We start from the raw sequence: 15023 nt of genomic DNA on the forward strand, positions 1-15023 counted from the left end.
AACCTGTCATTGCAAGATAGGAGGAGTAACATTCTAGGAAATGCATCCCACAGTAACAGTGTTAGTGCAGCACCATGCTGTGCATGCCAGGTCAGCATTTGTGCAGCTTTTTTTGTATCATAAGCTTCCTTTGCCACTGTTGTCCTCTGACACCCTCTTAAACTTTTGCTGAAAATCTGTTAAGTGGAAATTACTGATGTTTTCTCTCAGCACCAGTCTGTACTGTGACTGAGAGAGAGGTAGCTAAGAGCCCAACTTAGTGGTTGAGGCAGGCCAAGAACTGGTTTTGTTTGTATCTCAGAGGAAGGCAGAGTATGCTGAGCATCTCCCTAGGTTCTTGCTACCTCTCCATTTTTTGGATGTTACTACTTCACTTTTTTTGGTTCCTGTATGAAGGTAATGGTGGTGCTTTGAGGTAACAGTGAGTGAGCACAGTGGATGTTGGAGCAGAAGGTGGTTATCTCTCTGTCTTTTTGATCTGACCTGGTTTCCTTACTGACAGAAGCTGTGTTCAATTAGGAGGGAGAATCACTGGCATGTTGAAGCATTTGCTGGTGTTCAGGAAGCCACGGGCTTGCCTTGGTAGTCAAGTCATACTGAAGGGTAACAGAAACTGGGAGGGCACAAATTGACAATCACATTGAAATAGATTGTTAACTAATCCTTCCAATTTTATTTATTAATTTTGTAATTATAGCAAATGAAATCCTCACAAGTTACTCTGATTGCTTGGCTTACCTCAATTTATATTCAAATCTCACTAAAACACATTTCAGCCTTTTCTTAACGAGATGATGAAAAGTGCTATCCCATGGAAGAGTAGGGGACACACATTCTAGCATTACTTGCAGTCACCTGTTTGCTTTTTAATGTTGCTGTTGAATTTGTATTTAACTCAGGATTAAAGTATAAGCTGACGTATTTGAATAAGGATATCTTTAAGCCATGAGTTCTTAAAATTTTTAAAAAAATGGCTGCACAGTTTGTTAATAGAGATTTTAAAACACTAAGGATGCTGAGTAACAAAGACGTTGTGCTGCTGTTGATTGGAATCACAAAGCAGTTTCATGAAGATCCACAGAGGCACTGGAGTCCCACTGCATTTGTGGCAGTGGTGGAAGGGGATGGGTCCTCATTCCAGGGAAGAAGTGCAGGAGCAGTATGGGTGGTGATGGGCAGAGGGCAGGGAGCTTCCCTTGGGAGCCTCAGGAACAGGCAGTGGCCCTGGGAGTGCTGGTCTCAGGGAAAAGGGGTTAAACACACAGGCCTGCCCTTCACCCAGGCAGGGCTGAAGCATTAGGATTTGTTCCCTATGTGCCAGACAGCACTTACACAGCAAAAGGTATTCCCCATCCTCAGTGGATGCACTGTTTTACCAGGGAGCAAAGCTTTTAAATGCCAGCAAGAACTTGTCACTGGCTACCATTTGCTCACAAGTGTGTATCTCAGGTCACCTCTGTGGCTTTAAATGGGGTTTATGTTTATTATTTCTGAAAGGAAGGTTTTTGTATGATTTTCAGAGTGGGTCTTTTTCACTAAATAAGTGATTGATAATGACTGGATTTTGATCAGATTTTCCAGGTAACTGGAGGTAATTTTTAATGGTCTTCATTGTAAATTAAAAAAAAAAAGACTTTGTTCTTTAAGTGTGATTATTAAAAATGAGCTAATACACAAACCAAGTTTGTTTCCCCAGTTAATAAAACCTGCTGTTAATGGGACAGTGAGCAAATGCCACATTCACATGTTGATATCTATCAGATCAAATCAAAATCTACTGTTTGGCACAAGAGGTAAAAAACCCCACACTGTAATAAAACTGTCACAGGATCAGTGTCTCCTGCTTTGTAAATAAACATCTCTGCTTTGCCTCAGTATTTCTGTAACATCCGGAGACTATTACCCTGTGCTGGTGCTCTGGTTCATTGACAGTTTCACTTAAACAGTTAAACAATAATTTGAAATGGAAAATGTTCTGCCCATATTCCTTACTTAGGTCCTTTGTGGGTTTTTTCCTACCCCTCAAATGTTTTTTGTTGGATATTTTTGTTGGATTTTTCAGTCAGTCGCCTTAGTAATTGCATCTTACTTTTTATTACACAGGAAAATACCGAACTGCTCACAAACCTCATTCAAAGCCAAAAGTATCAAATGTTTTTGAGGTAGATTTTCCAGTAAATGGAAATGATACGAAAGCAATGGGTCGTTTTCAGTCAGAGGAGGAACTGTGGGCCCGCTTAGAAGAGCTCGAGAGACAAGAAGAGATCCTTGGTGAACTTGACAGGTACGGTGCTGTGTGGCACGGGCAGGACTGGAGTTCTGAGAGCTGTCAGTGTGGGGCTGCTGGTACACAGGAGGTCTCACCAGCAGGGCAAGTAGCTGAAGAAACAGATGGAAATAAAATTATCATGGTGTAAGGAGGGTGGGACATGAACAAAGCACACACTGCAATGCCAGAGCTCCTAAAATCTGCCTCTGCAACCACAGCAGTCCAGCCTTCTGGTTTTTTTCTTTAATATTAAGAGGGGGAAGTGAAATTAATTTCCCACAGGCTATGAAAATCCATAGTTTTCTATGTGGGAGTTACACATTTAATGCTCTGTGACGTCCTTAGATGTGTTCTGATCTGCAAGCAATACATGGGTTGTTAGCCATGATGTCACAGTTCTGGTATTTCCAGTTGGTATGGGAAGGACACAGTCCTTGTTAGAGGACACAAAGAAGTTGCACTGTCAGTTTAAAAATACAGCACCTGGGTAAAGAAAGTTACATGCAGGGCAAGTTCATTATTTTGTATGTTTGTGTCTCTCAAGAGCACGATGTGCCTCTGTTCACATAGATATTTCTCATTCCTTAGGATGTCTGATGCAGTTGAGACAAATAGAGAAGATGCAACCTCTTCTGAAAAGAAGGAGGATAAGGACACAGATGTGAATGGGACGTGTAGGGCAGAGGACTGTATTACTCAGGGCAACTTCCATAAAGAATTTGGAAATTCAGACTTGTTTGTGAGCCACATTAATGGCTCATCTTACTATCCCAGTGATGATGAAGATGACAGAGATGTTGGAGAGAACTCTGTTCCAACTATTTTTTTCTCTCACACTGTGGAACCTAAAAGGGTTTGTACATTATTTAATTTTTATCTTTTGCTCAAGAGATTACATAAAATATATGTGCCATATGTAAACCAGATCTGTAGATGTAGTAGGATACTAGCTGGAGGTGACATTGGAGTTTTTTTTCAAATGATTAAAACCCCACTGTTTAGATCCTGTTGTCCTAAATATGGTATTAAAAAAATTATCTTCAGATGTCTACCTTGCTGTTCTGGCTTCTGGCTGCTGTAAAAGGCAGTATCCTCTCTAGGAGTTTTTTAAATGACTTCTTACTTGTCTTGAAACTGACTTTTGAACAGCTCAGCTGTTGAGCAGAACTTGAATAAGCAGACTGTCATATTTTATATGCAAAATATGTGCACATGAGGGCAAAGAAATGCCCCAGCCTAGTGCAAGTGGTAGAGAATAAACAGTGGTAGAGAATAAACAAATGTATGAATGTTACCATTCATACATTTGTTTAACTTACCTATGCTTCCTAGTCCCCAGCTGCTTGGGTAAGAGAATGTCAGGATCACTTGATCTGCAGCCTGGTGATTGTTGATTTTATGGTCTAGACCATCATTTGTGTTCAATTTTCAGGTAAGAATAAACACAGGAAAAAATACTACTTTGAAATTCAGTGAAAAGAAAGAAGAGGCCAAGCGTAAAAGGAGGAACAGCAGTGGCAATGGCCATGCAGCTCCAGAGCTGCCCAACATCAAAACCCCAGCAGACATTTACCGGTGGGTAATTTATGGTGCAGCTTTCCCCTGAGCAGACCTTCTCCTTTCATTTCTGTCCACCTAGAGTGTGAAACCCCACCTACAGTTTCCTGAAAGAAACAGCTGGAACTGAATTTACTACTTAAAAATGAGAGTTTGTGCCTTCTGCACGGTTGCTGTGCTTTCGTATCCACAAAATATTTCTGAGCTTAACGCTTCCTTTTCCAAATAGCAATTCTTCATTTACCTGCATTTCCAGAGCTTCTGAAATGGAGGTAAATTTGCCCAGTATGTATCATCCTCAAAAATGAGTTATGTTATGCATTCTGGTTAATTCCCTGTCATTTTTTTCTGTGTTTGTTTTCAAACAGAACTGACCAGATCTACCACTTGTAATACTCCTGCTTTCCTGGTTATTGATTTGCTGGACTCTGTCTCTTCCTTTTTGTGTCTTCAAAACATACTCAGCTCTTTGCTTGCATAGTTTTCTTTTGCATTCCCTCTTCTTGGCCTCAGTCTGTCACTTTGTTTTCTCCATAATAGGTACTGCTCACCTGTAGGACACCCACACACAGAGAGCTTGAAAAACAGTGCTGGCCTTAGGGGATTGTACAAAACCCTAAGGTGACAGGATAGTTAAAACAAGTATTTAGGTTTGTAAGGATAAACACAGATACCTATTGGATTGGTCGATTAAGTGGTTGTGAAAATTGGACTGTGTGTCTGTGTATTTGGGTACCTAAATATGTTAAACATGTTACAAAGCGTTAAAAATGAAACCACATCTTGTAATTGCAGCTGCAGGGGCTGAAAATGAGCAAAAGATTCTTTTGTGCTCCTCCCCCTGAGTTCTGCAAACTCCATCTTCTATAGAGATGTATTTCCATAAGTGCCTGATGAATAAAGCTGTTAGAAACAAGTAACACCCTTAAAACTCATCCAGTCATTGGGCTCCTTCTTTATGGGTTTGATAAAATTGGCATTGTCTTCTCATTCTCCTCCACCCACCCTTGACTTTCTCAAGTCATGGAGAGGGAGCACAAGAGCCATCTTTGTCAGTTCACAGTCTGTTAATACTTGAAAAGTGTCTTCCTGTTGATCTGATCTTATAAGCTGATTTTTTAAATTTTGTTTCTAATTGAAAGCAGATTATGACACTTGTCAGGGAAAAGCTCTATCCTTTCCATGTGCAATGAATGTTTCAAGTATTTGTTTTTGTATTCTACATTTGACAAGGACTTAACTCTAGAAAACATTCCCGGATTGTGATCTGATTCTCTTTACAGAAACAACTCTGGTCATCATTTAGTTTACCTTTTTTCTAACTTTTCCTAACTCATACCTTTCTGTTTTCTAACATTTTTCAAAGAGCTATGCATTTTCTGCTGAAAATAAGTACCAACGTAATGCTTGAATAAAGGGCATAACAGCATTCACTGTGTAGAATTGATTCTTGTACATTGGTAAATAAAGTGCCTCTGTAGGTACAGTATTGTCATTCTGCAGCGAAAAAGTTGGGAAAGCACATCATAATTAATTTGTACAAAAGACAAAGCTAGATCACTGTAAATTTGTCATCTGATCCTGAAATGGTTTATTAAAGCTAACATTTTCCTTTATAGAGTCTTTGTTGATGTTGTGAATGGAGAATATGTCCCTCGTAAATCAATTCTGAAGTCTCGGAGCAGAGAGAACAGTGTTTGTAGCGATACCAGTGAGAACAGTGCTGCTGAGTTTGATGACAGACGAGGAGTTCAGAGGAGTATTAGCTGTGATGAAGCCACTCAGAGTGACAACAGCGAAGGCATCCTCGAGGAAGAGGAGGGGGAGGGGAAGCAGCAGCTACTGAAAAAGCTTCCTCCCTCTTCAGGGACAACTGAGGTACAGTTTTTAATTCATTATTGATTGTTGGCAGGGATAAAAATGAGAAATCTAATGACTCTAGTTGCCTATACCATCGGTTTTATTTCTTTGAAATAATTTTCTAACTCCTACCTGGTTTGCTTCAGAAGGCCATACCAGGTGACAGGCCTCTGTCACACCCATCCCAGGGGCAGAGGGAAGGAGCTGCTCCCATGGCTTCCCCAAGATTTGAAGCTCTTCCATAAACATCCAAAGTGGTCACTCACTGGTGTTACTGAAACCTGTGTGCTGGCTCATCCTGACCATTTCACTGCAGGACGGACAGCAGGATTTTAGACAAAAAGAGGGAAATCTGTACTTTGTAAATGATCAGAGGAAGAGGTGATTCTCTAACCTGTCTTGCACTATTAGACAGCTAATTTCCAAGGAGTGTTTCAAGTTTAAAACACATAGATACCAGCTGAATTACTATTTTGATGTGCCAATAGCAGAGAAATTGCCTGGTGGAAGGAAGCATTGCACCCCTACTCATCCTATTCCAGACTGAGCCTTAGTGATCCCAAACAAATCTGTTTACATGTGTTTGGAAAGTTCAGGGCTTCATCATAAAAAACAGCCTGTATGACATAAGGGAAGATGTACAGTTGCTTAGTGACCAGGTGAATACAAGAATTAAATGTAGAGATTCATGGCACAGCGTATTCATTTCTGTTTTGTAAGAACTTAACACTAATTTTTTCAAACTAGATAAAACTTGAGTCTTCAGTAGTTCCCAGTGCAATGGACAAGTTCAATGAAAGCGCTATTTTTGCAAAAATTATTTTTGACAAGAAATGAATTCCTTATAAAAGCTGTTGTTTATCACCATTTTTCATGCAAACAGCTTCAGATGAATCCAGGCAGGATGTGAAGAATCATGATGGAAAATTTATCTGTGGAGTTAGCACTCCACATTGTATACTTTCTGGAATATATTTGCTATATTTTTATAAAACATCTAAGTACACTTTAGATGTTACCCATCAGTCTATTACCTGAGTCTGGCATCATTATTCTCTACAATGTAATGCATTTTCTAAGCAACTGAAGGAGATTAAGCAAAACACTCCAGTCAGATGTGCTTCCCTAAATGCTGTTGTTTTGCTTTTGGTTGTTTTTGTGGGTATTTGAAATCCATTATTTCTCTATTACCATTTGCAGCACACTAACTTTTTTTTATTTCTAATTTTACCACCATCACTTAGTTTGTGCTTTGCTTACCTGTTTTTGAAAATGAGCTTCTTGTTAGATTAACAGAGTTGTACAGGCACAGCTTTAGGCACACTTGGGCTACTGGAGCAGAAAACAAAAAACACTGCTTTTTTGCAGGTCCTGCAAGAAGAGAATGGCCTGTTTGTTTTGCTTTGTCTTTGTTGGTAACTGAGTTATGAAAAAGCAGAACTAAGCATAGTGACTAAATCTGGTGTGCATTCCTTTGTGCCCAGCATGAGCATCAGACCTTGGATGTGAACTGCTTCCCCTTGTCCTTGGGCATTCTGAATTCTGTTTTCAATACATAGTGGAGTGATTTGTTCTTAAATATGTTTATGAAAAGTAGTTCTGAGCTGCTTGTTTCCAGGAATCATGGTTATTTCTTTGCTAAGTTGAAAAGGATTGTCACATAATTGGCTGCGTATAAATTACAATTTTTAAACATTAGATGTTTTTATTAGGCCTTTTATAGAGAGAAATAGTTGGAAGCAAGTTTGCTGCTCTCTTAAATATAGATGGCTTTCACCATTTTTTGATCATATTTGGTAGGGAGAAAAGAAACAAAATATGTACTTGCCAGTTCACATGCAATGCTTCAGCTTGATACAGTTACAAGATACTAAGTCATAAAATGACGTATGATGGGAATACTGACATCAACTTTGCAAAGTCTCTCTATTTCTTATCCAAAATAAAACTGTGTATTACATCAGCTGCTTGATTTCTTGAGCATGTGTCACTGAGGAAGCAAATTTTTACATCATGTATGCAGTAGGAATGGGATTAAGTAGTACTTTTAAGATACTGTCTTTCATTCAGTCATCCTTGAACAAGCTATATTTTGAGGTTAATTACAATGTGGTTACTTATGCAGGCAACAATCATTGATTTAAGGATATTTCTTTACTTTTGATTAGAAGAAATAACAATTCTAATCAGGCTAATATAGGGTAATGACCTTATGGGCATAGCTTCACATTTGCATTTTATTAGCTCATTCTGAGTATTCTCTTCTGTTGTAGGCATTTTCTGGAACTGTCATAGAAAAGGAGCCTTTGTCTCCCTCCGTAATAGCACACCCAGTCCTCGCTCACCCCGTGCTGCCGACCATCCTGGAGCGCAAATCGGAGGAGCTCTTGTCTGATGCCCCCGAAGAACCCGTCAAGAGGATTTCCAAATTCAGAGCTGCCAGGATGCAGCAGACTCAGTAGGTGCTGCTGAGCCCAGTAGGAGCACTCCTGCCTGCTTTCACCTCTCTGGAGATGATATAAAGCCTTCTCTGTAGCACCCACCCGTTACCAGGGTGTCCTGTGGTAATTTGGCACCGTTATCTCCTCGACGTTTGCTGGCAGCATTAGGAAAACAAACAGTTCAGTGTTTGAACACTTGAGTATTCATCTTATTTTGTCGGTTTCCCTGTGTGCTGTCAGCACCTTTGTGTATGTTTGCCTTATGATAGCAGCACTTGGGTTCTTTTTCAAAAACTGTTCCTTACATACATTGTTTTTGTGTTTAAAACTAAATACAGGCAGTTTTGTGCCAGCTGTGATGTTCTACATACCATATGGACCATTTTAAGGAAACTTTTCACATTTCAAATAGATTCACCAATTATATTACATTACTTGCTTTAGCATTTTAAGACACACTTGTATTCACATTGCTGTAGGTTTTGCAACTAGGTGTCTGCTAAAAGTTTTTTTCCTTCTTTCAAACCTCTCTGATATCTCACTGTACAGGTCTATAAAATGCCAGGTTCATGTACATTGCAGGGAAGTTTCTTTGATGGAAAAGGGTATTTTGTAAAATTAAATTTTCAGTAAAAAAGCTGTGAAACTGGTGTGGTTTTTGTTGCTTTACTACTAATTTGGAAGCTCCACAGAGAGGTTTTTATTTTGAACTTGCATTTCTAGCTTGAAGTGTTTACTACCACATGGACATAAAAGCAGTCCATTCTCTTCTGCCATTGTGTTTTAACCTCCTGCTAATGAATGTCCATGGAAATTGAATGCTCTTAAGGAGAGAAGCATAAACTCAGACTCTTGATTACAAAATCTCCTAGTTCTTTTGTATACTCAGAAAACATTGTAATTGTCTTGGGAATGCCCAGAGGGAGTCAGCACTAAGGAAAAATGTCTTAATGCTTCAGCTTTATTTCAAAACGCAGCAGCACTGCAGCGCTCAGGGTACAGTTTGGTGTATCCTTCTCGTGACTGAGAGCAGTCCTGGTTTCAGGAGTCCCTGCCCAGCAGCTCCTTCCAGTCTTCTTGCCATGCTCTTCTTTTGCTGACACAGCTTCTGTTGTTAGGGGCCACCCCTTGAGTGATATTAGGTGACAGAGATGGGCTTTAAAAACAAACTGCTGGGTTTGGTTTAATTTTTTCTCGTTAAGTGTGTGGATTTTTGAACCTAGTGAATTTCCTAATCTCTCAGCATGTCTGTATCAGCACAATTAGAGGGGTTGTATGTTGAGCAAGGAGAAGGGAAAATGATGGCAGAGGGCATGGGCAGCTGGAGTACCTTAAACTGATGGTGCTCTCCAGCTGACACCATCAAGCCACAGCCTTAAAGGTGAGGCAGGAAGACTTGGGACGGGTAGGGAGGGATGGTGACTTTGTAAACGGGGAGCCTGAGAGCCATCGGCATCTGATTTTCCAAATCTTGGCTAGCAGATAATGCTGTTTCTTCACCTTCCCCTAAAATAGCTGCACCCTGTACCCAGATCCTTTGCTCTCAGATCACAGCAGATGAGCTCATGGTGTGGCTTTGGAACAGAATCACCAGCTCCCTCTTGTCTCAACACTCCTCTCTGAAAATTCTCTAAGGTGACTTCTAAAGTAAGCAGGGGCACTCTGGATCTCTGTTGTGCCCTGCTAGGAGTTTGGGAAGCCACAGTGGTTTCATGGGCAGAAAACTCCGGCCAAGTGTGGCAGCAGGAGGGCAGCAGCCCACCACAACTGGGGGCCAGGTTTCCCCCTCGGGACAGAGCAAGTTGTGTTTGGCTGCAGGAAGAGCTGCAGGGAAAGTTGTGCAGCCCTGCTGCGCCGCTCCCAGCACAGCCCGAGAGTCACGTTGAAAGTGTTAATGATTAACTTGATTCATGCTCAAATGCAGAGGGTTTTTTTTTTAAAGCATATTGCATTAGTACTAAAATAAGCCATCAATGCCAGTCCACCCTCTATTCACGGCTAAATATTTAAAGGAGGTTATTTATAGCTTCTTTAATGAATTCTTGGCTAAACAAAATGAAATTATGTCCTAGAAAAGTAGAAGCTATTTTGTAACCAGAACAGTGCAACTGTAAAATATAGTTCCATGAATATGTATTTTAAATAACAAGGGGTTGAGATCCAAGACTACTAGACATGGGTAATTAGAGGAAAACTGAGAGAAAGAAAGAAAGGGGGAGAGATGGAGAAAAAAAACCCTTTAAAAAGATTTATTTAGATATCTTCTGAAATACTTCCCACTTCCAGTTACTTCAACAAACCAAATGCCCCTTGTCACCATAGATCAGTTTCAAATCAAAATTAATTCTTTGCTTGTTTTCTTTTTTTATCCCCTCCCCTTTTTTCACATCTCTGCTCACAAGAAAAAGTAGGATAAATGCACCTTGGGTTTTAATGAATTATGGCCTCAGTTCAGGGAAGCATCCTTACTCAGGAATGCACTTTGGCATGTGCTTATGTCTCAGAGATTTTGTAAAGAAGAATGGATTTAACCACATGCTTAAAACTAAGCACATGAGTGTTTTCCCTAATAGGGAGCCTGAGTGTGTCTGTGCCTTTCTGCAGTACATTTAATTGTCAGAGGGCTCGCAGGCTGGAATGAGCCTTCGTCTTCCCTCTCTTCACTTGGGCTTCAGCAGCAGACTCACTTGCAGCGCCTAGAGCAAGAGAGATGGCTGTAGGCGTTTTATAGAATGTTTACAAACACCAAACAACGACCAAAAAAAAATGAAATCCATCAAAGCAGATAAAAATCTAAGCAGTATAAGCAATCATGTGAGGGCCTGTCTCTGTGAGGACCTAAAATTTGCTTTCTCTGTGACACTGGGCTAAGAAGTGCTGCAGGTGACCACCAATGCATGGGTGAAGTGAACATGGGATGGAGCAACAGACCCCCAAATTGGAGGCGTGAAGGGCTCCTGGGGGTAAATTAATTTTCATATGCCTTTTTGCCCCCAGTGCTGGATTTTATTCAGTTAAGTGATAATAAGGGTACATGTTAATTCTGAAATCCCTTTGCTCCGTGTCCGCCGAGGGCTGTGGGCTTTCCCCGAGCTCCCGAAGGCTTTTTGGCTTGTGCTGAGCAGGAGTGCGGGCTGGCCGGGGCAGCTGCTCCCCGCGGTGCCGCAGCAGTGCCCACGCAGCCCCGGGCACAGGTGGCAGCGCCGGGTGGGCACTGCGGGGACACGGGGACACTGCCCTGCGCCCCGGCCCTGTGCCACCGCCCTCCGCGCTGATTGCATCAATTAGGCACGGCAAATGACCCGCCGGGAGAAACTACCTCTCTTTAATCTTCCGAATTGCCCTCAGGTGCGTGGGGCACCTGCCTGCGCCCAGGGGAGGGGCTGTGCGGGCACACCTCGCCGCTGCGAGGGGCTCGTTCCGAGCCTGGTGCAGCTGCAGCGAGGAGGAGAGGATGGATGCCGTGTGCTCCGTGCCCTGTGCCGGGAGGAGAGGCCTGGCCTGGGCCGCTGGGGCTGGACCCAGCTCGGCAGGGAGCCGGCTCTGGGCTACCTGATCCATCCCTCGTAAGGTGAGCTGCACTTCGCGCTTTGCATTGCTCGCTTAGGGCATCTAAAGCAGCAGCAGATTTCTGGATGTCTCACGAATGTCTAAACCAGCTGTTTTGGCTGTTCATTTTAACTAAGTGATTTATGCCGCAAAAAACAAGCTGGGATTAAAAGAAATCAGATGTGCGCGTTTGGAATGCAGCGTCTCAGTGTTACAAATAGCTCCTCTCTAACCCACATTAACCCCACGATACGTGAATTTTGCCAACTCCCGCTGCGTCTTTTAAATCAAGCCCAGCAAATCGTTCCCGGGTGCGCTGAGAGCCTTCCCTTCCCTTCCCTTCCCTTCCCTTCCCTTCCCTTCCCTTCCCTTCCCTTCCCTTCCCTTCCCTTCCCTTCCCTGCGCTCCGCGGGCGCTGCAGTGCGGGCGGCGGCCGGGAGGCGGCGGCGGGCGCGGAGAGCTGCCAGTCAGCCGCTGATTTATTATTCATTTGTGTTATAGGTGGGGTGTGCAGACAGTTACTGTAATAATTACCCGGACTGGAGCGTTTCCTTGGCAACCGGGGTTTTTTTCTCCATTCATGCTGTTGCGGAGAGTACGCCTGTAAAGCATGACATTGCTGTATTCGGGGGTTTGTTGCCCTCCCGCTGCTCCGGGTTTGAGGTTAGTTACAGCATCACAAGGTGCTCTCGAGCATAAAAAGCTCAGGCTGGGATTAAAGCACGCAGGGAACGCTAGCGCCAAGTCTTTCCTTCCGCTGTCTCACTTTTAAGTAACAAGGTTATAAAAATGCAAATGCCATCTTGGGGTTGTTAATAACTAATATTGGGAAGAATTCCTGCAAGTTGTAAAATATTTTTTTTTTTTTTGGTAAACAAAACCAAGCCCAGGTGAGGCGGCTCCTTGTATTTTACACCGGTCTTGTGGAAATAATGTTTGCAAGAAAGGGACTTGCAGCTTGATCCAGGCTTGCGGTGTTTGGCGTCATAAATCAATGGGAACTGCTCCATGCGGCTAATGATAAGGTGGTATTTGTTGTTTATCCTGCTTTATGGTAATGGTTCGGGAGGAGGAGGGTGCTGTGTCCTTCCTGAAGGAGCAGGAGTAATCTTTGGTGTGGTAACAGAGTAACAGAAACCACATCTATTATCAGAGATCTATAAATGAATCATATTATCCTACATTTTTAGGCTTACTAGAGCGCTCATTTTCAGAAACTTACATCAAGCACTGAGGATGAAAAGTAGTATTTTTCCATCCCTGCTGCACGAGGCAGAGGGAATTCATGATGCAATCTTGCACCGAGATGGGGAATTTTCACCCGTTAAAATTTCGAAGTAAGATGCTAAAACATGATTACATCTGGAAGGATTGTAACCTGCCAGCAGTGTGCTCCTCTCGCAAGGGTGGGCTGCGGATTAATGGGGCGACCCTGGGCTCTGGGATCCCCGCTTGTCCCTGAAGTTATCTCTTGGAAAGGTTAATGATGATACTGAAGTACAACCAAGAAACCAGCCCCTGGTACATCCTCCCTCTCTTCCCAGCTGCTCTGTGCTCACAGCCAGCTTGGAGAGATTCCCCAGCCCCTGGCCCACCTGCCCAGGGTTGTACTTGTGGAGGTGGATCCCTGTGGGGACTGTGCTCCCACTGCTGCCCTGCCTGGGTGACAAATCCCAGCTTTCAGGCCACAAAGGGCCATTGGCAGCTGGTGAGGAAAGTCTGCGTTGGCCTCTGCTTGGGTTGAAACGGGGATGAGTGTTCTGCAGCACCCAGGTCCGAGTGGCCCCTGACGGTGACACCACAGGTGCCTGGAGCCAGCTGCTGGTCCCAGGGGGACTGGGGACCTGTGGGGGCTTGCAGCAGGGGTTGCCTTTTCCCTGGAGCAGGACCAGGGCTGAGCAGTGCAGGATGATGCTGTGGGTCCCACTGGTGCTGTGTGGGGTCTGGCACGAGCCCCTCTGCAGCCCCCTGAGAGCCACAGCATCTCTAACGCAGGGCATCCCCCAGATTCCTGCACCAAACCCCATCCCAGCCAGCAATCCCACTCAGAAATCCCCCCTCAGTCCCTGCCAGGGCCGAGGAGCACCCGGGGATGCTGCACTGCCAGAGGTGCCCGGGAAAGCTGGCTGCCATACTTGGGTTGTCATCAATGCAAATCATTCACACTAATTCCTCCAGATTTGGATTTAAGTTTTAAAGAAAGCTTCAAGTTACCTCAAAATAGCTTAGTAATTATTTTAATAACTTGTGTGAGCAGGAACAATACCCACAGTGTCAATTCTGGCTCGCAAAATGTTTTTTTCAACTGTTCTGAGGAAAAAACAGCGAACAGTTCAACAGCTTAAATACAAGCGAGTGGATCTCTGGAGATTAATCTGTCTGGTGTTCCTCAGGTAAAGACTTCTGCACAATTTAACAAAGGAAATAATTTTCCTATTTTTATAATGCATGTCTCTCTGTGGTATAAATTACTAAAACCACGCTGCTTATCCTCAGTAATGTTATAGATGCAGATAATTTACTGTGTATCACGTTATCAGTTCATTAAAGAGATGCAATAAAATCATTATTTACTAAGAAACAGCAACCCTTGCAATATCTTGTCAGAGAAATTGGCTGATGCAAGAGGATCATATTTAAGCCTATATTCACAATAGCCCTTTAAACATTTCATCTGCTTCCCACTTGAGTTGCGGGAGGGAGCCGCTCCTCCCGCAGCCGCAGCAAAGTTGAGCCCAGCCCGTCCGGCCCCGCCGGAGCCCGACCCAGCCCGTCCCCCCCACCCCAGGGGCACCCCGCGACCCCCGGGCTGGGCCCTGCCACGCTGCCCCCACCCCCTGACAAAAGGGTGCCAAAATATTAAGGGAGGTTTAGGCATTTCCTACCCCATCCCCCTCTTCTCCTCTGCCTAAAGATTACTCTGCATCCTAGACAAAGGAAATATTTAAACTGTTAAATCTGAACAAAGATACAGTCTGCGTATGACTTCTCTGAAGCCCTATAAAAATTCTTTAAAATTGCCTATTCACTCAAATTTACTGAGTGTAGCAAAAATGTCAAAGGCATAAAGTCAGAGAAGATTGAATAAAATAATGCAGAAAGACAGATTAGTCATGCACAGACCCACACAGCCTTTCACAGCACACAATACCACTTTTTATTACCGCTCTATCTTTACAAAGACTATGTTCAATACATAGAGGATGATACATGGTCAGTCATGTAATCTGCCTTTGATTCCAAGACTCATTTATCTGGGCCCTTTTCACAAAGACATTGATGAGAGATTTCAGTGTTTTCAGTGCATTGTTTTATTTATCATATATAATGGCTGGTGGAAAAAAATA

At 43.0% G+C, this 15023-nt stretch overlaps 1 protein-coding gene and 1 long non-coding RNA gene across 3 annotated transcripts in view; one reads left to right on the forward strand and one right to left on the reverse strand.

The window, feature by feature from the left end:
• URI1 (URI1 prefoldin like chaperone) overlaps window positions 1-8777 on the forward strand; it is a 40766-nt gene extending 31989 nt beyond the window's left edge. For both annotated transcript variants that reach the window (XM_064386597.1, XM_064386598.1), the window contains exons 7-11: window positions 2104-2284; window positions 2858-3122; window positions 3702-3844; window positions 5446-5704; window positions 7960-8777. In XM_064386597.1, the coding sequence (XP_064242667.1) occupies window positions 2104-2284; window positions 2858-3122; window positions 3702-3844; window positions 5446-5704; window positions 7960-8148 (1037 nt within the window). In that variant the 3' untranslated portion in view covers window positions 8149-8777. The remainder of the gene's footprint in view (window positions 1-2103; window positions 2285-2857; window positions 3123-3701; window positions 3845-5445; window positions 5705-7959) is intronic.
• On the reverse strand, window positions 5769-6239 carry LOC135279305 (uncharacterized). Its single transcript, XR_010346596.1, has 2 exons — window positions 6081-6239; window positions 5769-5996 (listed from the first exon to the last, which is right to left on the reverse strand). It is a non-coding gene; the product is annotated as an uncharacterized LOC135279305 (long non-coding RNA).
• Window positions 8778-15023: the final 6246 nt, after the last annotated feature.

Source organism: Passer domesticus, chromosome 12 (assembly GCF_036417665.1).
Source record: "Passer domesticus isolate bPasDom1 chromosome 12, bPasDom1.hap1, whole genome shotgun sequence".
In the NCBI taxonomy this organism is placed as follows: domain Eukaryota; kingdom Metazoa; phylum Chordata; class Aves; order Passeriformes; family Passeridae; genus Passer; species Passer domesticus.